The sequence below is a fragment of the Rhodamnia argentea genome, chromosome 8 (assembly GCF_020921035.1).
Source record: "Rhodamnia argentea isolate NSW1041297 chromosome 8, ASM2092103v1, whole genome shotgun sequence".
In the NCBI taxonomy this organism is placed as follows: domain Eukaryota; kingdom Viridiplantae; phylum Streptophyta; class Magnoliopsida; order Myrtales; family Myrtaceae; genus Rhodamnia; species Rhodamnia argentea.
In genome coordinates this window covers 3,265,836-3,286,379 of record NC_063157.1, presented here as the reverse complement: position 1 = coordinate 3,286,379, position 20,544 = coordinate 3,265,836, and the positions used below count along the sequence as shown (strand labels likewise).

At 42.8% G+C, this 20,544-nt stretch overlaps 4 protein-coding genes across 13 annotated transcripts; 3 read left to right on the top strand and 1 right to left on the bottom strand.

Moving 5' to 3' along the window:
* The first annotated feature begins 2,851 nt into the window (after nucleotides 1-2,851).
* LOC115744743 (dnaJ homolog subfamily B member 7-like) lies at nucleotides 2,852-5,545 on the top strand. Of its 6 annotated transcripts, none has more exons than XR_007199582.1 (7): nucleotides 2,852-3,430; nucleotides 3,779-3,872; nucleotides 3,998-4,068; nucleotides 4,391-4,447; nucleotides 4,533-4,772; nucleotides 5,000-5,077; nucleotides 5,346-5,478. XR_007199582.1 is itself a non-coding variant. In XM_030680060.2 (7 exons), exons 2-7 carry the CDS (start codon nucleotides 3,305-3,307, stop codon nucleotides 5,478-5,480), a joined length of 723 nt encoding a protein of 240 aa, XP_030535920.1. In that variant the 5' UTR covers nucleotides 2,852-3,193; nucleotides 3,227-3,304; the 3' UTR covers nucleotides 5,481-5,545. The 6 variants fall into 6 exon arrangements, 4 of the variants coding, with proteins under 4 accessions (XP_030535920.1, XP_048140396.1, XP_048140397.1 ...); XR_007199581.1 differs by having other exon boundaries at nucleotides 5,342-5,477; XM_030680060.2 differs by lacking the exon at nucleotides 5,000-5,077 and having other exon boundaries at nucleotides 2,852-3,193; nucleotides 3,227-3,430; nucleotides 5,346-5,545.
* A 4,423-nt stretch (nucleotides 5,546-9,968) lies between these two features.
* Nucleotides 9,969-11,868, top strand: LOC115744750 (dormancy-associated protein homolog 4-like). 2 transcript variants are annotated; one of them, XM_048284022.1, is made up of 3 exons: nucleotides 9,969-10,355; nucleotides 11,067-11,166; nucleotides 11,533-11,868. In XM_048284022.1, exons 1-3 carry the CDS (start codon nucleotides 10,094-10,096, stop codon nucleotides 11,558-11,560), a joined length of 390 nt encoding a protein of 129 aa, XP_048139979.1. In that variant the 5' UTR covers nucleotides 9,969-10,093; the 3' UTR covers nucleotides 11,561-11,868. The 2 variants fall into 2 exon arrangements, with proteins under 2 accessions (XP_048139979.1, XP_030535933.1); XM_030680073.2 differs by having other exon boundaries at nucleotides 9,971-10,355; nucleotides 11,070-11,166.
* An 88-nt stretch (nucleotides 11,869-11,956) lies between these two features.
* Nucleotides 11,957-13,207, bottom strand: LOC115744749 (acyl carrier protein 1, chloroplastic-like). 2 transcript variants are annotated; one of them, XM_030680072.2, is made up of 4 exons: nucleotides 12,905-13,207; nucleotides 12,666-12,770; nucleotides 12,411-12,530; nucleotides 11,957-12,329 (listed from the first exon to the last, which is right to left on the bottom strand). In XM_030680072.2, exons 1-4 carry the CDS (start codon nucleotides 13,007-13,009, stop codon nucleotides 12,204-12,206), a joined length of 456 nt encoding a protein of 151 aa, XP_030535932.1. In that variant the 5' UTR covers nucleotides 13,010-13,207; the 3' UTR covers nucleotides 11,957-12,203. The 2 variants fall into 2 exon arrangements, with proteins under 2 accessions (XP_030535932.1, XP_048139978.1); XM_048284021.1 differs by having other exon boundaries at nucleotides 11,957-12,530.
* Nucleotides 13,208-17,049: 3,842 nt separating this feature from the next.
* Nucleotides 17,050-19,216, top strand: LOC115744747 (trihelix transcription factor ASIL2-like). Of its 3 annotated transcripts, none has more exons than XM_030680069.2 (2): nucleotides 17,050-18,914; nucleotides 18,954-19,216. In XM_030680069.2, exons 1-2 carry the CDS (start codon nucleotides 17,762-17,764, stop codon nucleotides 19,025-19,027), a joined length of 1,227 nt encoding a protein of 408 aa, XP_030535929.1. In that variant the 5' UTR covers nucleotides 17,050-17,761; the 3' UTR covers nucleotides 19,028-19,216. The 3 variants fall into 3 exon arrangements, with proteins under 3 accessions (XP_030535929.1, XP_048139976.1, XP_030535927.1); XM_048284019.1 differs by having other exon boundaries at nucleotides 17,050-18,926; nucleotides 18,960-19,216; XM_030680067.2 differs by having other exon boundaries at nucleotides 17,051-18,914; nucleotides 18,945-19,216.
* The last annotated feature ends 1,328 nt before the right edge of the window (nucleotides 19,217-20,544 follow it).

Genomic DNA, 20,544 nt, shown 5'->3' with positions numbered 1-20,544 from the left:
TCCACAATCTCCGTTAAGCTTTAGCTTTAATGGGTCATTGTCCATTTCAAGCAAGTGAAGGGCCAAATGTGGGCAAAAGCTTCGATTTTGAGAAAGCTTGGGGCACGTGATCTTGAAGAGATCCCAACACAAGATTGCCTCCAATTCACGTGGCCTTCCGTGTTTCCATTTTCCTCTTGTTTTACTTCTTATTATTTAGTAGTAGTCACATTGGTACCAAGATCTTAGTGCTAAATCAGTGATTTCAACAGGTTTTTGGAAAGTGAGGGAACTCTTAGAGCAAAGTCAGCATATATTATCAGAATTCTCAATCTAAGTTCATTTTGTTTATGTCTGGCTCCCCCAATATGACATTATTTTCCATTTATACCGAACTCCCATGTCGGATCCATGTTACACATCCGAATTGTTTGCCACGTGAGTAATTTAAAGGGGACATTGGAGGGAAGCTAACAAAAGGTAGATTTGTCACGGATTTACCAATTTGGAATTTCTTGTCAACTGAAAATTAATTTGGGATAAATCTTAAAAGGGTGCGTCCGTCTACAATTTTTGATGTTATTAATTAAAGCAAAAAAAAAAAAAGGTGGACTACACTAGCATACCAACATCAGAACAGACCGTGAAACCAAACAGTTTTGCCCATTATCAGCAGTTTGTCATGTGACTTAACAATCAATTTCGAGTTTACTATTTTGAGGTCACTAAAATTAAAAAAAAAAAGAAAAGATTCAGCTAAATCTTCATCAATCTCACATGGCGGACTCGCAATATTTGGGTCCAAAAGACATTCCATGCTGGTCTGCAGCTGCACAAGAAAAAAACAGCAGCAGCCTGAGGAAACTAACAGTAGTCAATCGACCACAATATATCCAATCTAGTCATCGTCTTAAACTAAATTATCCTAAAAGGGCATTATTGAAAAAGGTTGGGCCAATGAGGGATGTGATTTATGAAGCCGCTTATCCAATTTAAGGAATAATCTCTTCTGCATCTTGGATTTGTAACATTAGAGTTCGGTATTTTTTTTCCATGATTCTAGAAGTTAATGTCCCTTTCCAAGCACCGCAATTCAGCAAAACTTAGCCAAAGAAAACAAATGCTTTTTAAGATAATATGTGTCTACATGTACGGCAGTACTAATCTCGGCCACATCTGAAAAAAAAAAAAAAAAAAGAGTGCGCAAACTTTCCCTCGAAAGACAAAAATATCCTAATTTACTTCATGATTCTCAATAGGCATGCGGCTTTACTGGTAAAATGAGTGCGAGATGGGGATGATAGTATTACATGCGCGGGATTTGACTCCCGCACTCCGCAAAGAGGCGGAGTAAAGGTCGAAAGACCAAAAAAAAAAAAAAAACTTTGTGATTATTTTTTATAGGGTGTCCTAAATAGTGATAATTGCATAAAAACAAGTGCCAAACATAGTACATAGGACTAGAGTTAGAACAAACGCATATCACTATACAATCAATTGCAATTATCCAAGTACAAATACATAATAAGCTTTAGACTTAATTATTGACAGACTAGTAGAAATACATCAATTCATCACTAAAATGAAAGCAAATGCACCTACATAATTTAAAAGTCTTTGTGTCGGGGCTCGTTTAAAAAAAAAAAAAAAAGAGCACACTGATTGCGCTCTGAGAAAAAATCCCAATATCGTATATGTTCGTATCGCTGGAAAAGCAAAAGGGTCGAAAAAAAAAATGAAAAAAGAGAAAGAAACAGGAGTCTCGAACACTGGACCTTTGCCGGAGAAGGTTCTTTGGAATCGGGGAACCATATGAGAAGTAGGTTCGGTGCTGGCCGCTAGATTTTGTTCCATTGCGAATTTGAAGACCAGGAATGTCGTGCGGTTGAAGTCGACGATGAGAAGAGAAGCAATCGTCTCTGTAGAAGTTTTCTTTTAATGCGCCACGGTCTGGCCAAATTTTTTTTTTTTTTTAATTATTGTTCCTCAAACAGTGACCAAATGGTCCGAGGGCCCAAGCTCGAGCGCGGAGGGACAGTCCACAACCCCTCACACTAAGGGACCGGGTCATGTCAGTAAGGGTGATCGATTCTCGGTTCGATTCAATTTATCCAGAAATCGGAAACTGAATTTGAGAGGACTGATTCTCGAGCGGTCCAATGGAATAGGTGGATTATCGGTAGGAGTCAGCAAAATTAAAATCAATTTTACAGTTGAGATATAAAAAATGGGTGGTGAATTATTGGGTTTTCATTTAACAAACAAAAACTAATCCGTACGTAATTTTATGGAAATCGAAAATCAGATCGACATCCTCGGGAATCGAACTGAACCTACCGATTTAGTTAAATTCGAGCAATTTTCGATTCGATCGATCCGTCTTACCGGGGTCCACACGGCTCGGTGGCCATTGCTTAAAAAAAAAAAAACCGGAGTGTTGGTGCTGAAAAATTTCCCAAAAATATGGGGGTTCTCTTCTCCCTTTTTGTGGGGGCCCAGCAACCTTTTTCCCTTCCGTAAATGAAAAAAAAAACAGGGACAACAAGAGAAGAGAGGCTTCTGGGTGGGACCGGACATCGCTACTGCTATGTCGCCGTCGATCTTTTTTGACAGGGCAAAACGCAGACAGAACCTTCTGGAGGGAGAGACATCATCCCATGATGATGATGACGATGAAAAAATATCTGCCTCCAAATCAAATCTCAGCCCTCCATCTTGGACCGCCCCCAAAAACCCATTATCCCACACACATTCACCAAAATATTTTAATAATTTCAATAACAACAAGAAATTATATTATATTATATTCTAAAGAAAGTCAGCAACTTGGCAAGACGGCATTACATCGACGCAGCCACTGTCTCTGTTTCACGCAAACAGAAATTCATATAAATGGCCCTGTCTCTCTAGAGTCTTCTTGAGCCTCATCCCTTCATCGGAGGCTGATCTTCATCTTCATCTTCGTCTTCGTCATCCCCTTCTTCTTGTCTGCCCAATTTCCTCTTGGGACGTCCTCCCTTTCGCTCTTCTTTATCTCCAGGAGACAATGCTAGATCCTAGAGGTTTCGTGTGCGATTATTTCATAGCTAGCTTTGCCTTCAAACTCAGTCGCCCATTCTTTTTTTTTGTCATATGAACATGGGTTCGAGTTAAATCCGTCGACATAACGATTTTGAGCTTTTGTCATCGGACCTTGGTGGGTTCAAAAAGGAGGGCTTTATTATTATTATTATTATTATTATTATTATTATTTTTTCCTTAGTTTTCTTGGGTTTGGATCAAAGAGAGGAAGAAGCCAAGGCATAGGTTGAAGTTAAGAGAATCAATGGCGAGTGGAGGAGAAGAGAAGATGAAGACGAAGACGAAGACGAAGGATTTGTACGCGGTTCTGGGGTTGAACAAGGAATGCACAGCTTCCGAGCTGAGGGACGCTTATAAGAAGCTCGCTCTGGTTAGAATTCCAAACGAAATCTTTTCATTCTGTTCTTCTTTCGAGCTAGAGGGATTCTTCTAACGATAACTTAACATGCGAAAAACGAGATCTCGGAATTCTCTCCATCATTCTTCATCGTTTACATTCCAATGAAGAATCCAAACATGGTGATTGAGCAAAAAAGAAACGTCCCTCGAACCAATTTCTCAGTTGAAGAAAGATCTTGAAGTGAATTGCTGTCTGATGTATGCTCGAACAAAAGGACAAACTTTTTGGGTGAATTTGATTTGGAACTTCGAAAGTGAACTAAAGATTTGGCCAGAACAAAACAAGCTTATAGTTTTTTTTATGTTGCATTGGAATTAGAGGTGGCACCCAGATCGATGTTCAGCTTCGGGAAGCTCCAAGTCCGTGGAAGAGTCCAAGAAGAAATTCCAGGGAATTCAGCAGGCGTATTCCGGTAGATAATCTTTTATTTTCCATTGTCCATCTTTGATTTCGTATGCTTTTCGCACTCTGCGATGAGAATTGGGATTGAAGAGATGAGGAGTTTTGTTTTTCTTTTCTGGGTTTTTGGTGGAACAGTGCTATCTGACGCGAACAAGAGGTTCTTGTACGATGTAGGAGTCTACAACGACGACGACGACGAAAACCTCGTAAGCTGTCCCAACTTCCCCTGCTCTGCGGCCTCCTCTTTTTCGTCGCCGTGCACCTTCACGTCTTAATCATCACAAGCCTGATCGGGTTCTTCCCACCTTTGACGTTTCCCCCTCTTTTGACTTTTCGTAATTTGTGCTTGTGGTGGTGGGCCCCGTAATTCTTGTTTGGGAGTCTGCACGCGCACCGAAGGGAGTCCCTTCTGCCGTTCTGCGTTTTGGTAATTTTCTGTGGAATGAAACGTTCACGACGGCAGAGTAGGAGCTCCAAAAAACTTGCCTCTGTGATTAATCGAGTGCATTCTGAATGGCCTCGTGGCAGGGGATGGGGGAGTTCTTGAGCGAGATGGCCGTTATGATGAGCCAAACCCAGTCCGATGTAAGGTTCTCTTTTGAATTTTGAATTGGTCAGAGCGATGTGCTTAGTACCCGAGTCGTGATTTGAGTGATATGAATACGCGCAGGCAAGTGGGAAGGAGACATTGGAGGAACTGCAGGAGCTGTTCGATGAAATGTTTCAAGCCGACATCGAGGCATTCGCTCCCAACTCCCGCACTCTGAGCCCTACTGGGTGTTCGACTTCGTCCTCGACTTCGTACATCTCTTACCGCACGAGTCCCAGCTCGAGTAATAAGCGGAGCTCCTCAGAAATCAGTAGAGTCACATCCGGCTTCGATGCCCACTTGCAGAGTTTTTGTTTTGGGGTAAGTTCTCTCGCTCCCATGCTTCACTGTTCAAATCTTGAGTGTTCTGCTTGAGCATGATTGGATTGCCATGGAGTGCCGATCGACTTGGTAGTACTAGTGTATCGATTAGTGTAGTCTGTTCTGAGAATTTAGATTATGTCATTAGACAGGATGGCCCATATGTTAATTTCGGCTGTTCGCTGATGTTCTGTTTCATTGCTTTCTCTTGAAATGCATTTGCCAAGGTATGCGTTTAGGATTATGATTACGCTCGAGGGACAAAAGGAAGGGTTAGATTGATCATAAGTCATTGCAAGTTGAGAGTAAGTCCTCAACTCAGTGATCTGTTGTGCATTTGATGATTTCTCTTTTTCATTTGCAAGCACGCGAAATGACTGTAGATTTACATCACACGATCAGTACGGTGTCTGTTAATGTCGGCGCTGATGTTAGCGCAAGGTTGTTAATCTCTTCATCCGCATGCTATGATCACTTAAAAGAGAATGTTGTGGCGATTGTGCCAAAAGCTAGTCAAAACTGACTGCGGTTCTTTCTTAGGCTGATGAAATTACTTGTGTGCAATGAAGACAGGTGGAGCAGGAGGAAGATCTCAGGATAGGAAAGAGGGTCGCCGGAGGAATTGCCGGAGCAACCAGCGGCAGTAGGCGGAGGCAGGGCCGGAAAAGGAAAGATTTTGTCAGGCGACGTTTGGTCAGACTGCTTTGACGTTGTCTCTGCCGAATGATGTAGCGCTGAATTGCCGTTGCCAACAATCGAACACGAAGTTCAGAGTGTACACGGGCGACTGCGAGTGTGGAATTTCGATCCATGGTAGGACTGTAAAGAGCTTTTTTTGTTTTTTTTCCGTATGATCCATTTGAGAATCGCGTTGGTCATTCTCTGACGTGCTTTGTAATCTTTGTGATGGTGGCTGTTTTCCTAGTCAAATGTTGTTGTCTTAGCGCTCTCTTGCTATTGAGAAGTTGCACTTCCTGGAAGATCTGGCTTCTTACCTGAAGTAGCATCACCTTGATTCGAATACTTTTATTGCACAACCTGGTTCATGATACTATCCGAGTGAAACCAGGCATCTAAACATAGAAGAGCAGAGCCTAAATTATATTAGTAAACGTGATAATCCTTCGACATATTTCGGCATAATTTCAAGGCATGGGACGACCCAAAAAGCACTTAAAAAGAAAGAAATGTATCAATAATGCTTGCATTTAGTCAAAGAAAGGAAAATGCCCGAATGTTTCGTGTGTTTCGTAAGAAGGTAATATTTCGAAAGATTTTTTTTTTAAATGTTTGTTTTTATTGTTTGATATAAATATTCAATGAATAGATAATAATAATTTCTTAAATATTCTCGTGAATGACCGAGATATTTGCCCTCGATCCATTTTTTGGGAAAAGTATCAACAAAAAGTCTTAAATTTATTGCATTTATACCAATTCAATATTAAATCTTTTAAGTAGATCACTTTAGTCCTAAATTTTTGCATATGTAAGCCAACTCAATTTTTTTTTTGTCTAAAGAGCCAATTCAGTTTATTCGGTCAATTTTGATTAGAAATCGATGATATGGACGTCGGTTGTTTTGTGTGTCACTTTTGCAATTTCTAAATATTTTTTCTTCTCCTTGTCTTTTTATTTTTTTCATCTCTTGAGCCAAATAGAAAAAAAAATTATAAAATTTGTTGATTTCAGAGTGGTTGTGCCATGTAAGACGGCCCATGTTGTTATCAGCGATTTTCAATTAAAATTGGCCTGATGAACCGAATTGGCACAAATGTAAAATGTTTATTATTAAATTGAACCCAATAAAAGGTTTGGAGTGAATTAGTAGCAATGCAATATGTTTATGATTTTTTTTCCTTTTTCTTATTTTTGTAAGCGATACAAATAATTATTTTTATGAAAATATCTTCAACAAATTCTTTTTTCATGAAACAAATGCAATAGACTCATATTACTACAGGCAAGTTATGATGTCAAGGACATGTGAAAAAATGAAAAAAAAAAAAAAGAAAATAAGAAGAAAAAAATAAAAGGAAAAAAATTAAAAAATTTATCAACGTTAGTATCGGCCTTGCATGTAGGACAACCGGCATCAATGTTAGCTATTTCGGATCAAAATTGATTGGATAAACCGAATTAATACAAACGAAATAGATTTAGGATTAAATTAGTCAAATTAAAATGTTTATGACTGAATTAGTGCCAATGTAACAGATTTACGATAGTTTCTTTTTTCGTATTTTTTTCACTTATGTAAACAATATAATCGATTATATTTTAAAAAATGCATTTAAAATGATTTATTTTCATGAAATAAACATAGTAGACTCGAATTACAAGAGGCACATTACGATGTCAAAGAAAATTTTCGAAGTTAAGGAGAAAGGGCTAAAGACACTGGAGATTCAAGGTGAACATGTGAATTTTCTGAAAGAGAGGAGTATTAAAGTGGCCTCTTTTTGTCACACTTTACCATTGCCGATTGGATTAGACTTAATCGAGTCGACAAAAAATTCAACTCCATTGCTTTTTGGCTTGACTTTGAAGGTGCTCGCGAAGACCCCACTTGGTTTCAGAAGTCATTTAATTCCACCCCTTTCGAGTCTAAAGCAGGACATTCACGAGTCCCCACTCCCACGCAAGTTGCCATTAAAATTGAAGTGGGTTGGACCACGGCCCTTCACTTTCAATCCCTGACCTCTCATAGAGCTCACTGTGGAAGATGCACAACTTGCATCACTTGTGCCTATCAAAATGTCGATTTTCCTGTTGCGGCGGCGGACAATTTCTTGTTCCCGACCTGAATTCGAATAGTCACGCCCGGACAATTTCTGGGTCAGTGCAGGACCGGGCGATGAGAATGAATAGGGAATGTTAGCCGGGCGCTCGAAAGCGGGAATACCAATTCTATCGAGGCGTTGATGGATCGCTCTTGGAAGATCGTTTTACGGTCCCTCGATTAAAGCCCCGATGCCCCGACAAGAATGAGGTCGAAATCAAGAAATATATCGTATCCCCGTGATTGAAAGGGCTAGCGCAATTTGATTAAACACGTTTGGGAAAATGTATTGTAAATGTATAATATCACCTTCGAGCCGGTCTCAAAGACTACCAAATGATGTCAATTTGACTCTGCCACGAGGAAAACCAGTCGTTAATAAAACAACATGAGACTGTGTTTTGAAAAAGGGAAAAGCCCAAGTGGACAAGTCGTGCGGTCTAGACTGCTTTGTTCTTCAGAAACATATAAAAGATTCAAACATTGAGATTCGATCTTGTTATAAAAGTCTCGCGACTACAATGCATTCGCTGCAAGTTGATGTAAGAATATGTCCTGGCAATGCGTTGGGTTTGGCTAAAAATGTCTTTGTGATGAATAAAGACATAAAGAATAAACATCTTTCCTGATTTTTCTGTATTCTTATGTAACTTTTTTACCGGAAAAAAAAGCCTTTTGGCTATAAAAGAGCGCACGTCCAAGCCCGTTAATATATTCAAATTTCTCATGAGGTAAGTTTAGGTGTTAGATCTGCTCATCTTTAATTCGGTTCATCTATCATTTTTCAAGATCGGCGAGAGGGAGCTTAGGTCCGTACTCCTCAATATAACCATGTTTGACCCATCTTTACTCAAAATGATAAGCCGACGAGTTATGGATCAATTTGGGTATAAAAAACTATCACAAAGCACACCAATTTCCGGATATGAGACTTTCGAACACAACTCATGCGTGTATATCGGCAATTTCGTCCTCACAGACTTAGTGTTAAGTTTCACTACTCTTTAATTCGGCCATAAGCATGAAAGTGGCAATCGCATTGGTCGGGAGATTCTTAGACCCGGGGAGATCAATGGAGCTTATGTCCGGGCCCGTCTAAGTAAGTAGTCGGACCGGAATTCGTTCAAAATCCCAAGTCGCTGAGTTATGGGCCAATCACCTCATAGTTTATTTGTCTCCCTCTGCGTGTGAATTGTATTACAAAAAGTCACAAAAAAAAAAGAACTAATGTTGCGTGGAGCTGTTAGAATCAACTTATGAATAACCAACCAAATAGACGTTATCGTATCACCTTGCTCACCACAGAAAAAACAAAATATCGCGCATGATCAGCCAATTCCTAGCGTTGCCAATGTAGCAGCATCATTAAATTAAGGTCGTGCACTTAATTTTTGTAATAAGAATTGCCCTGTGCATGTCACGATTTGACCGTTCTTTTATCAATCCAGAGTGGGGTGGTCAAGCTTGGGAATACTTAGGTGAACTCGGCAGGTCCACGGCCCATGGTTTTCTGGGCCGATTTCGGTTTTCTAATTGGCCCAAGGAGCCCAATAAGGGCCGAATTATATGTTAAACTTAAACACAGAATTAGCATAACATATTCTGTAGGTCCGTACAGTTTGATGTGCGTGTCTATATATTATATATCGTGCAATACTGTGTTAACATTCCGAATCATCGTTATTACTGGTGTGAATCGGCTGGTCATCTACTACTGCCAAGCACTCACCGGCTTGTGGAAAAGAGTAGACTAATTAGGTGAAATGGTCAAATTGGATGCCGTGTTAGATCCACATGATCTTCCCGAAGCATTGTGCTGGAACTTTGGCGAAATTTTCGGAGGCGAAAGAAAGTTTCGTTATTAGTCAATTGAAGTTGAAATTTAGCGACCTGAATGTAAATTTCGTGCCGGTATAGCGTGGTGGTGATGGACCAGCTTCAGTCGTTCGCATTCTTCGATGCGACAAATTACGCTAATCTTCATATTAAAAAGTTCTTGAAACATTTGTCGATTTAACAATTTCTTGGTACGATTGTCTCCATTCACAATCTGCCACGTGGAGGGGGAGCAGCTGAAAGATCGTTGTCACGTGACTCGGAGGCGTGGCACGAGCGAGAGTTTTGGTACGTAAAGTAAAAGTGATCCGGGACCCATCCTTATCCCATGACGTGTAACGGGTTAGTACAATGCTGGGTCCCACTTAGCATTTTCTTTTGGCTCTTTTGGTCTAAAGGACTTCCGGCTCCGGCTCCGGCTCCGGCTCCGGCTCACCATGAGCCGTGCTCTCGGCTTTTGCCACTGCCACCACAATCCACAACTCCACACCATCATCCATGGGCCGTCTAGCCGAGCCGTATCAGCGAATCCGGAGTGTCAGCCGTTTAAGTTGATCCCGAATCGTTCGACAGGTGCCCATCTCTCTCCCTCTCTCTCCTCTATAATACGACCCTCCCTCCCGTTTCCTTGGTTTGTTCGCCTCCCGTTTCTCCGTAACCGTCGTCGCAGAGAAGTAGTGAGTGAGTGAGAGATCTGTGAGCGATGGGTCTGCTTCACAAGCTGTGGGACGAGACGTTCGCCGGTCCCACGCCCGAGTCCGGCCTCGGCAAGCTCCGCGGGCACCGCTCGTCCTCCGCCGCCGCGGGATTGGCGGACCCGGCTGCCCCGTTTTCCCGAGGCGCCGGCCTCGTCAGTCGAAGAATCACCATCGTCAGAACCAGGAACCAGGGCGGGATGGTTGGCCCGGATTCGGTTCCAGAGCCTCCCGCCCTGTCCAGTAGCAACCCGGGAACGCTCCCGTCTCGTACGTGCCGTTGACCCTGTTATTTTTTTTTTTTCCACTTCGTATCTTTTCGCAAGGTCATATCGCATGAAGAAGAAAGCGCAGAAATGCTGAAAACTGGGCAATTTTTTTTTTTATATCTTTTTTGCACTTTTCTCTTTTATTCGCCTTCGATACGATGCTTCGCGTAATGGGCGGCTTATTCAATTGTTTAAAAGCTTTAGCTTTCTGGGGAATGTGACGCAATTTGGTTTTTCTTCTCAATTATTTCACTCTAGAACAGTGGAAGAAAACAGCGTTTCTGATTTTGTTAATCGATTCTAATTTGCTTGGAGATCTTGTCTGAAAACGTGGGTTGGGATGATGGGTTCTTTCATTTCAGGTTTTGCGCTGTGGTTGTGTGTCTAGATGTCCCATTGATGAAGAAAACTTGGCCGCCTCGGATCGTTAGTCTTCAGTTTTGGAAGCTCTGTTTAATGTTTCTGGCTTCAGATATCGTCCAGAATGAAGGCTTTGTTATGATTACAGCTTAGTAGCACATGAGACATTTACTACTAGCTAATGATCAAGGAGTAATGCTATAGTAGGAACCTCACCTAGTATGGCGATGCGGATCTGTTTTGCTCGCCGATTCGTGAACCGGGGTCCTCGTTGTGCCGCTATTTTTCTGTAGTAAAACTTGGGAATTTTGTAGGAGGGTGGCCTAATGCTGTGCTTTTCTGGTTTTAAATGCAGCTGGTACGCCGCAGGGGGATAACGAGAAGTTAACGAGGAGAAAAGCCTCCCAGGCATTACAAAAGGCAGAGCCTAGAAGTCCTACGGTTTTTGATTGGTAAGTGACCGTCTAGTGTTGATGACCTGCATATTGAACATGCCCCGTTCCTGCAGTGTAGGAAGGATTAGTACCGCACGAATTTTATGAATATGCCCGGTCGATGGGAGCATGAATCGGTCTGATCCCCAATTTGCCATTCGGAGACGGGACGGGCCTATCTTCAATGATTTCGAGTTTAAGTCATGATTATAGGATGTGGGTGCTTTCTGATTTTCCAATCTAGTGTATCTACTGAGCACTAGTCTTAAAGGTTTTCTATCACCACAGACTCATTTCTTTTCAGGGTTTCCTGTACAGCTTATTTCACCGAGGTTTTGCCTCTCATGTAGTTGAGGCTGATCTATGAATGCTAATCTGTTGCAGGATCTTGATCAGCGCTTTGGATCGTTAATGGATGGAAGGAAAGGGTTGATCTTCATACAAGAATACCCACATAGACATCTATCTACAATAAGATGTTTGTCAATGCAGAACGAAACGAGCTCAGAGTCAGATGAAGAGTGTTCGATCTCGAATCAACCTGATCCTTACCGACGTTTCCGAGAGAGCCGCTTTTTTGGTCATTTTCCTTTTCGTTGAGCTTGATCTCCTGTACATAGGGCTGGCGCCTTTTGAAGATTTTGTTTTTCCTGGTTCTCTGTAAATGCTTCTACTCGGATTGCCCCTCTAATGGTATTAATGGTTTGACGTTTGCATATGGTTGCTGTTCAATTTCGGCTTCAGGTTCGTCTTTGAAGCCTCGCGATATACTCCTAAGAATTCCCAAACAAATTGTGCACTCTGTGTCGAAGTAATCGCCTTCATTATTTGGCCAAGTACCAACACGGAAAAAGGATGAATTTGGCGACCGTGTAATTTGGTTCAGTGGTCTAGCGAATACACAAAACTCAGGCAAAATTCAGATTATTGTGAGGACATTGAAATTGGGAACTTCTGGTGAAAATATGGCAAAAAAATTGATCCTCCTCTTGATCTTTAGGAATCTTGTCACGGCTGGCTAGCTAACGTCTGGTACTCGTGGAGTCGATTTCAGCTTATGCTGAGGCGGCCTTCACCTTTTCGATCAGATTGGCGGCGTCCTGAACAGTTACGATGTTCTCAGCTCCTCCTTCGCCGATGGACACTCCAAACTTCTCTTCCAATGTCATCATGATTTCAACCTGTGAAAACGTAATAGGACAGTCAAAAACCAAACCGAATAGCCAAAGCCAGTTCATGAACTGGGGAAGTATGGAGCATACAGTGTCAAGAGAATCAGCTCCCAAATCTGCAAACTTGGTCTCAGGAGCCACGGTGCTTTCATCAACCGAGAGCTGCTTTGCAATGATGCTCTGGACGGTTTTCAGAGTCTCCGGCTGGGCCTGCACGAAACATCGGATCATCACACCCTTGAACAGCTGGAACTCTTGTTCCGGATAAAGTCGAGTCTCTGGTTTAGTTTACATGACTAGACTGTAGAGATCGAGAGAGACGGTCGTCGGGAAGGCAAATCTTACAACAGAGCATGTGATTGTGGTCTTGGAGTAACTTGGGGTGACCAGCGATACCCTTCTTGCTGCCTCAGTGATTCGGATCTTCGGCATGAGTCTTAGCCCGCCACCCTGCAAAAGGATCATAAACACGTTCATCCTTACGATGGAGCTGCATTGCCCTAATCCTTCCACATATCTATACTATTGCCATTGTTTTTAGGCATGGTTTAGACACTAAAACATGAAACAAGATTGGCGCCCACAATGGCTGAGAGGCTGCCGAGTTGGCGAGAGCTGCTTCTGGCCTTGGAAGAGCAGCAAATGGCTGCCACGGGAGACGGAGAAGCCGAGAGAAATGCTGCGGCCATGGATCCTCGGCCAAGAGTGGAAGAATAAGCTGATGATCGGAATTCGCACAAGGCTTTCGGTGAAGCAGATGTTGAGCTTTCAATCAGGCTACAACACAATATATAATGTCTGTTCTTGGGTCTCTTCAAAACGGCTCAAATTGGGGTTGCGATGATTACGATGATGTTTCCAATTGTTTCTTGCAATGGCATTGGGCGGTTGGTCCCAAGCATTGTGTCCTTTCTGCGCATTAACTTCCAACACAACTTGCCAAACCGTTACGGCTTGCGAATAATTTCTAAGTGTTGAAGAGCTGGCATCATTTTCCCATTGGTTGTAGCTGAATGAAACCGCACATAAGCATACGGTTAAATCAGAAAAGAAAAGTAAAGGATGGAATTAACGAAATGGTAATTGCATGGCTAAAATAGCCGCTGCCCGCAACAATTTTTTCTCATGGTGGTACTCATTTCGAATGCCATAAAAAACCAATTGAGTATTGTTCATCCTAATCAACAAAATCACAACCTATGTGTAACTTCTAACCATAGAAATGCTCTAAAGACACCACTGAAAAGCACTGGAAGGAGAAAGTTTATGATTGATCGGCTCGGGGCGAGTCAATGTCGGTGAAGTTCGACGTAGGAAAACCTCAGGCTCAGTGAATTGCATGTGACTTGCATGCTTCGAATGACAAAGGAGGCTGAAGCTTGTGTAGATCAGATTGAGTCGAGGTTTGTTTGGGTGAGCATCCAGGATGGACCGAATCCGGTAGGAAGCCAGGATACATTTTCTTTCTTGTACAGCCAATCCTCCTTCAAGTGAACAATTCTCTTTTACGTTTGTATTCACATGGTGATGATGTTGCCAGCGTCAGATGACAGACTTTGATGCTTGAGAATTTTTGATGATGCAATATAGTTTCCTTCCTTCGGACTGATCAGGCGACGGTAGCTTCCTTCCTTCCTTTCTTTTTTTTCCGCTTCCGTTGTCGTTGTTTAATTGAGCTTCTCGTCTTTTTTGCCTAACGAATTCGTCTTAGAAGCATCTTGAACTGTTTACAGCAGCAGCAAAAGAGACCTTTACGAATGGTTTTTCAAGATTTTTAGTTTAAGAACGAGTGTTGGTTTCTTAAAAACAATCTTTTGTGATATCTGATGTCTAATCATATCAACCCGACCATAAGAAGCCATCATCTGCAGAGAATTCTGATGTTGGGTGAGAGGTTAATTCATTCTGTTCAGCTTGTTATGGATGCCCCACTCTATAAAACGGGGACGATTTCGTTCAATCGTTTGCAGTATTTCCGACATATTTACGGAGGAGGACGGAGCGGAGAAGCATACGAAGCTAAAGCTGAGGCTGAGAGCCTGTGAAGTATCATGTGCTTGCTCTACATGCCATGTAATGGTAAATCATCCTACTGATGAGGAAATCGACATGCTGAACCTTGCTTTCGGCTTTAACAGAGACGTTAATGCGGTACCTCGAGATTCAAATCTAGGATATTGATTTCCATTTCCCGTCGAAAATCACTTCGGCTATATCTTGCAGGTCTTGTCTGGGCTGTCGACCGATTGCAACGCCCGAACTCGATGTAATCCGCTTTGCACTGCCTGCTGCAGACTCGACATTTCGCCATCAATGGTTCATAAACCAGAACCCCAGAAAAGCTCTGAGATCCTCCTCAGGAGCCCAACTTTCTAGTACCACCTCATTACGTTAAAGGTACCGATTCCGACCATAGCGCAGCGTGCGACGTTCCTGATGAGTCATTTTTACAGACGTGTCATGGATTTGAATGACTGTATATGACATATTTCGCAACCGTGTGTGTCTACAGTAATTGGTTGGTAATTCCTTAGCTGGACTATGATCTAAAAGCGAGGGATGTTCAAAGACTTGTACGAGGATGTCCATTGATAGAGCACGGTGGCCTCGATGAACTGCGAAACTCGATTCTGAACACACTCGAAACGCGGGAGTTTCGGAGTGGAACTGTTGAGAATCCGGGGCTATACATGACAGCATGTCTATGGTGTATGTATCAGGCACAGAGCCAAGACTGCAGAAAATGGCCATTCGGTAGCTCGGTCTCTCGAAGCATGGCTCTCTCTCTGCTCACATGATAAAACAAGGCAAACTAGCCATCTATCATGCGTAACTAAAAGTGCACCTATATCTAATCACTTATTTAAGGAAAAAAAAAAGATTATAATCACAATTAATCACATTAACCTATTGAAACATTCAACGATATTATTTAACTCGACGGAAAAATACAAAATGTCATAAACAATCGGAAAAAAAATCACACATATTATTTAAATATGGCCCAATGTGCAATGTCATCCTTCAATTTTTAATTCGTTTAATGTGGTTCTTGAACTATTCCTAAATGTTTAGTTTAGTCCCTGAACTCTCAATTTGTTCAGTTTAGTCCCCCAAATTTCTATAACAAAGTCAACTTAATCATTTGGAACTATTCACAAGTTTTCATAACTACACTATTACCCATATTTTAGAATATTTTTTTCATTAGAATTCATTTGATAAATCTACAAAACAATTCTATCATTTTTTTTTACCTTTTTGATTTATAAATCTTATATAGTTTCATGAACATTTAACTTATGATGTATATAATAGTAAAAATATGATCTCATTTAAACTTATATTGATACATAGTCCTTTTATCTTTAAAGTGAGTGTTTTTGAAACATCACCATGAAACTATCATAATATTTATAGGGCCTAAAAGGTAAAAAGAAAACGGTAACAAAAAGATAGCCTTATTTCTTTTTGTTGATTTAGAAAATAGATCGAAATGAATAGATATTATAAAGTTCTAGCAATAATGTAATTGCAAAAACTATTGGCTTTATGTATGACAAGTTGACGGACTAAATTTAACAAATCAGGAATTTAGAGACTAGATTGTAGATTTATGAATATTTTGAAGACCACATTGAATGAATTGCAAGTTGACATTGCACATTGGGCCAATAGTTGTTAGAGTTGGCGAATACTTCGAGGACCCTTGTTTCTTACACTGGGTACGTTCACGTGAGCTTAGGGAACCTGAAATGTTACTCAACGACATGTGACCCATGCGCGTAGGATGCGGGGGTTCGGGCGCAGCGCCTCCGATACGGATGTCCCGCCGCTGGTCGGCGGACGAGGGTTTGGGGGCGGCGCCTCCCGACGGGGGTTACGCTGCCAGGTCGGCGGACGACCGCCCCGCTCGCCGGTGAGCGGGCGAGGGTTTGGGGGCAGTGTCCCCGAAACCTCTACGGGTTTGGGCTTTTATTTAAACCGACTCGTATGGTGGAATTAAGAGGTTTTAGGTTTTTTAGCCCATTTTTGGGGCATATATATTTTGCTCGGTTTTATCATTATGTAAGTGTGAATTGGCAGTAAATCGAAAAAATATAGTAAAATCTCTTTGTAGGACGTAGCCCTAATCTTGGAGTGAACCTGGGTAATCTCGTGCGTCATTCCAATTTTTCTTGATTCTCTGTGTGATCATCCGATTCGGTTCCGATAAACCCCTTCAATATTTAAGAATAATTTGTCTATTTTTTCCTAAAAATTTCTTTCAAACATATAATTTGAGATTAAAATCAATCAATAATGGCCGACTAAAGAAGTAGAAATCTTTCATGTGATAGTGTAGAGGAATCTTAGATAGAGAAGAACCTATTTAATTAGGCTAAACTACAAATTTTATATGCCGAAAGGAAAATATTTATTCTTACTACATCTATCGGTCTAACTCGGTTCTATGGATTTTCGAAATTATAAACAAAAACCAAACCGTTAAACTTAAAAAAAAAAAATCCCAAGTCAAAACCAAATGTATCAATATGGTTTAGTTCGGTTCGGTTTAATTCGGTTTATCGATTTTTTTTTTCATGGACATCCTAAATGATGGAGGCTAGGAGCTGCGCAATGCCACGAAATAATATTCAGATTTGCCAACATATATCCTGGTATGTAAGTTACCAATTCAAGTTAAAAGTATATATTAGTTGAAATATGCCACTATCATAGACAACAATTTATCATGAATATTTCGGTATAGCCATCAATTTCTTGCTGAATTTTCTGTTGTGTGGACCGTCGCAAATTTACCAACTTGCTGCTTGTGAAAAAGAGCGTCGGGATTTTTCTTACTTGAATTTGGATCGATCGGATTTCGTGTGAAAACCATCGACGGCTGTAATTTCACTAGGTCGATTCGTTCCGGTTCGGGTAAGGATTTTCCTCTCGAAGCGGCACTATATAAATGTCCGAAAAGATTTTGATTTTTGGCATGATCTGTTTTTATTTGTTTTTAATTTTTCTCGTTTCATATTTGCTTTGCACTGGTTTTGTTTTCCCCGTCGTCAGCCCAACCAAAAGAGCACAGCCAAAACTCCCAAAGGATCCACCTACCGTCACCAAACAGCCGGCGAACCCGCAGAGAACCCACCGGTGACAGGATCCCCCACGGTACCACCCAATCGGATCTCGCCACCTCGGACCCTCCTTCCCTATCTGTCCTCCACGTGTCCTTCCCCCTCTCCGTCTCGCTTTACCGTCGCCGTCAGCCAAACCCCGCTCCCTCTCTCCGTCAACCGTTAATTACGCTGAGAAAACCCAACACACGAACGAACCACTCTCTCTTTCTCTCTCTCTCGCTTGCTCGCTCTCGCAAGTTTTCGCTGATCTTATTGGTCGGTCAGTGCTTAACCCGCGGACCTCCCGGCGCACGATAGTCCAGGCCTCCCATGGAAGACGATGACGAGATCCGCTCGCCGCCGACTCCCAGCCCCCCCAGCGCGTCGCCCTCGCCCTCGCCGTCCCCTTCCCCGTCTCCGCCGAGCGCCACCAACGGCCGCATAACGGTGACTGTCCCCCCCGCCTCCAGCGGCGACGCGGCAGCCTCCCCTGCGCAGCCGCAGCCACCTCCGAACAGCCTCGCCCTGGCCCTCCCGATCCAGCATCTGAGGCCCGGCATCGGCGGCGGAGGCGGGGGAGGAGGAGGGCGCGAGGACTGTTGGAGCGAAGGAGCGACGGCGGTGCTGATCGGCGCCTGGGGAGAGCGGTATCTGGAGCTGAGCAGGGGGAATCTGAAGCAGAAGCACTGGAAGGAAGTGGCCGACGTGGTGAGCAGCAGAGACGAGTATGCGAAGCCGCCGAAGAGCGACATCCAGTGCAAGAACAGGATCGACACGGTGAAGAAGAAGTACAAGCTCGAGAAGGCGAAGATCTCCGCCGGCGGAGGCCCGAGCAAGTGGAGGTTCTTCGACAAATTGGATCATCTGATCGGACCGTCCGCGAAGTACACCTCCCCGGCGGCCGCCGCGGCGACTCCGAGTCCCGTGCGGACGCAGCAAGATGTTCCGGTAGGTATCCCCGTCGGCATCAGGTCGTCGGTTAGTAGTCAACACAAGGACCAGCGATCGTCACAAACAGAGCAACAGCACAAGCAAGGGCAGCCACCGCGAGGCGGCCAGAAGATGCAGATCCGGAAGAGGAGGAAGGCGGAGTCGGAATCGGAGCCGGACATCTCCGACAACGACGGCTCCTCCACCGACAGCCTGCCGCCGGAGATTCACCGCCCTAAGAGGACTAAACCTGGGAGAGAGGCGAATCCGAACGAGACGGGAGCGAGGCCGCCGCCGCCGCCGCCGAAGCAGAAGGGCAACGGGTTGGGGAGCTCCATTGGGGATTTGACCCATGCGATCACAAACTTCGGGGAGGTGTACGAGCAGACGGAGAGCGCCAAGTTGCAGCAGGTGGTGGAGATGGAGAAGCAGAGGATGAAGTTCGCCAAGGAGCTGGAGTTGCAGAGGATGCAGTTCTTCATGAAGACCCAGTTGGAGATCTCCCAGATGAGGCACCCTCCCGGTAAGAAGATTGGGATTGGCGGCGGGGACGGCAGCAGAGGAGGAGGAGGAGGAGGAGGAGGAGGAGGAGGCGGCTGCGGCGGCAGCGGAGGGAGTGGTGAGAATCACCAGCATAGGAACAACAACAGTGATGATAGTAACTAGATTTTGCAACTGGAAGTGTAGAAATTTATGTAGGAGTTGCTAGGAAATCTCCGATTCATATGGTGAAGAGGAAGAAGAAGACTTTTAACTTGAGATTGTGTTCCTGGGGGTGTTAATGTTGCTCTGTATCTTGAATTGGGCTTCTGTCAATTATGATAATCCAAGGCATAATGGCAAAATCCTCTCGAATTAGAACTATCCAAATGTCTGGGTATGTGCCAGTTTTTGACTTTTCAGTGACAAGTGAATTGGGATTCTAACTGTTGACCAAAAAAAAAAAAAATTTGGGATTCTAACTTTCGATAAAAAAAAATAATAATAAAAAGATGGGACTCTAGCAAAAAAAAAAAAAAAAATCGGCCTTTTCTTAGATAATTTACAAATTTCTTGCTGAGGGAAAATCTAATTGGGGAATGAATTCGACAGAGAATGGGTACTCACTCCTCCGTTACTCGCTGTCGCATGTCAGATTTTGGTCTCTGTTGGAATCGGGCAATTGCTACTAGACTATTTATTATTCACGGATTGCATGCATGATTCTAAAGATGTGATTGGCATTTTGGGATTCATGGTAGTTTTGATTGACCCATTTTGGATTGACTTTCTAACGGGTGTATACTTGTTCTATTTTGGTCTACCTAAAATTATGCTAAAAAAGACCGATTTCGCTCTTGTGTCCGTTTTGTTGCATTCACATTAGCATTTGGTCAAAGGACTTTGAGAAAATGCAAATATCTTCGGACTAAATGCCTTATGCAAATATCTTCGGACTAAATGCCTTTTTCAAAATGCAAATAATATTTTGTAAAATGTATTTTAAAAGTATATTTGGAAAGTAACTTTGACGTAAATGTTTGATGAAAAATGAACTCCGTAAAGTATTTTTACTTTTTGAAAAAAAAAACAGTGGTGGCGGTCGGCGGGGGCGGGCCGGGAGGGCCTACCGGGCCGGAGGGCCAAGGGGGGGGGGCGATGGTGACGGGCGGCAGCGGCGGGAGAGCAGGCGGTCGAGGCCGCCTAGCGGGAGGGCGGTGGCGGTCGGCGGATGATGGGGGCGAGCTGGTGGCGGCAAGCGAATGTGACAAAGTTAAAATAAAAAAAAATTAGTTGCATTTTGTAAAAGCCTTTTAGTCCAAATTACCTCTAGAGGTATTTTGGGTTAAAGGATTTTGAAAAACATTTGAGATGCAATTGCATCTTCTTAGAGTGAGCCAAAAAATTAACCAAATACCATTTGTATTTGGCTAATGGACTTTAGAGCTCCAATACTCATTTCCAATATTAAACCAAACAGGGCCAAAAATCAAACGTGAAATTCAATATTTTCGCAGGTCTTAACCTCCGTCCACGACCTTGACAACAACAAGAGTGTCTCGACGCTTGTTTAGAGAGAGCATTATTGTTTGGTAACGGTGTAGATTGTTGTTTAAAACGGGTTTGTGAAATGCAAATATCCTCTGGTAAATCGAGCAATGTGACTAGAATAGTCATTAGCGCGGAAGCAAGTTCTACCAAAT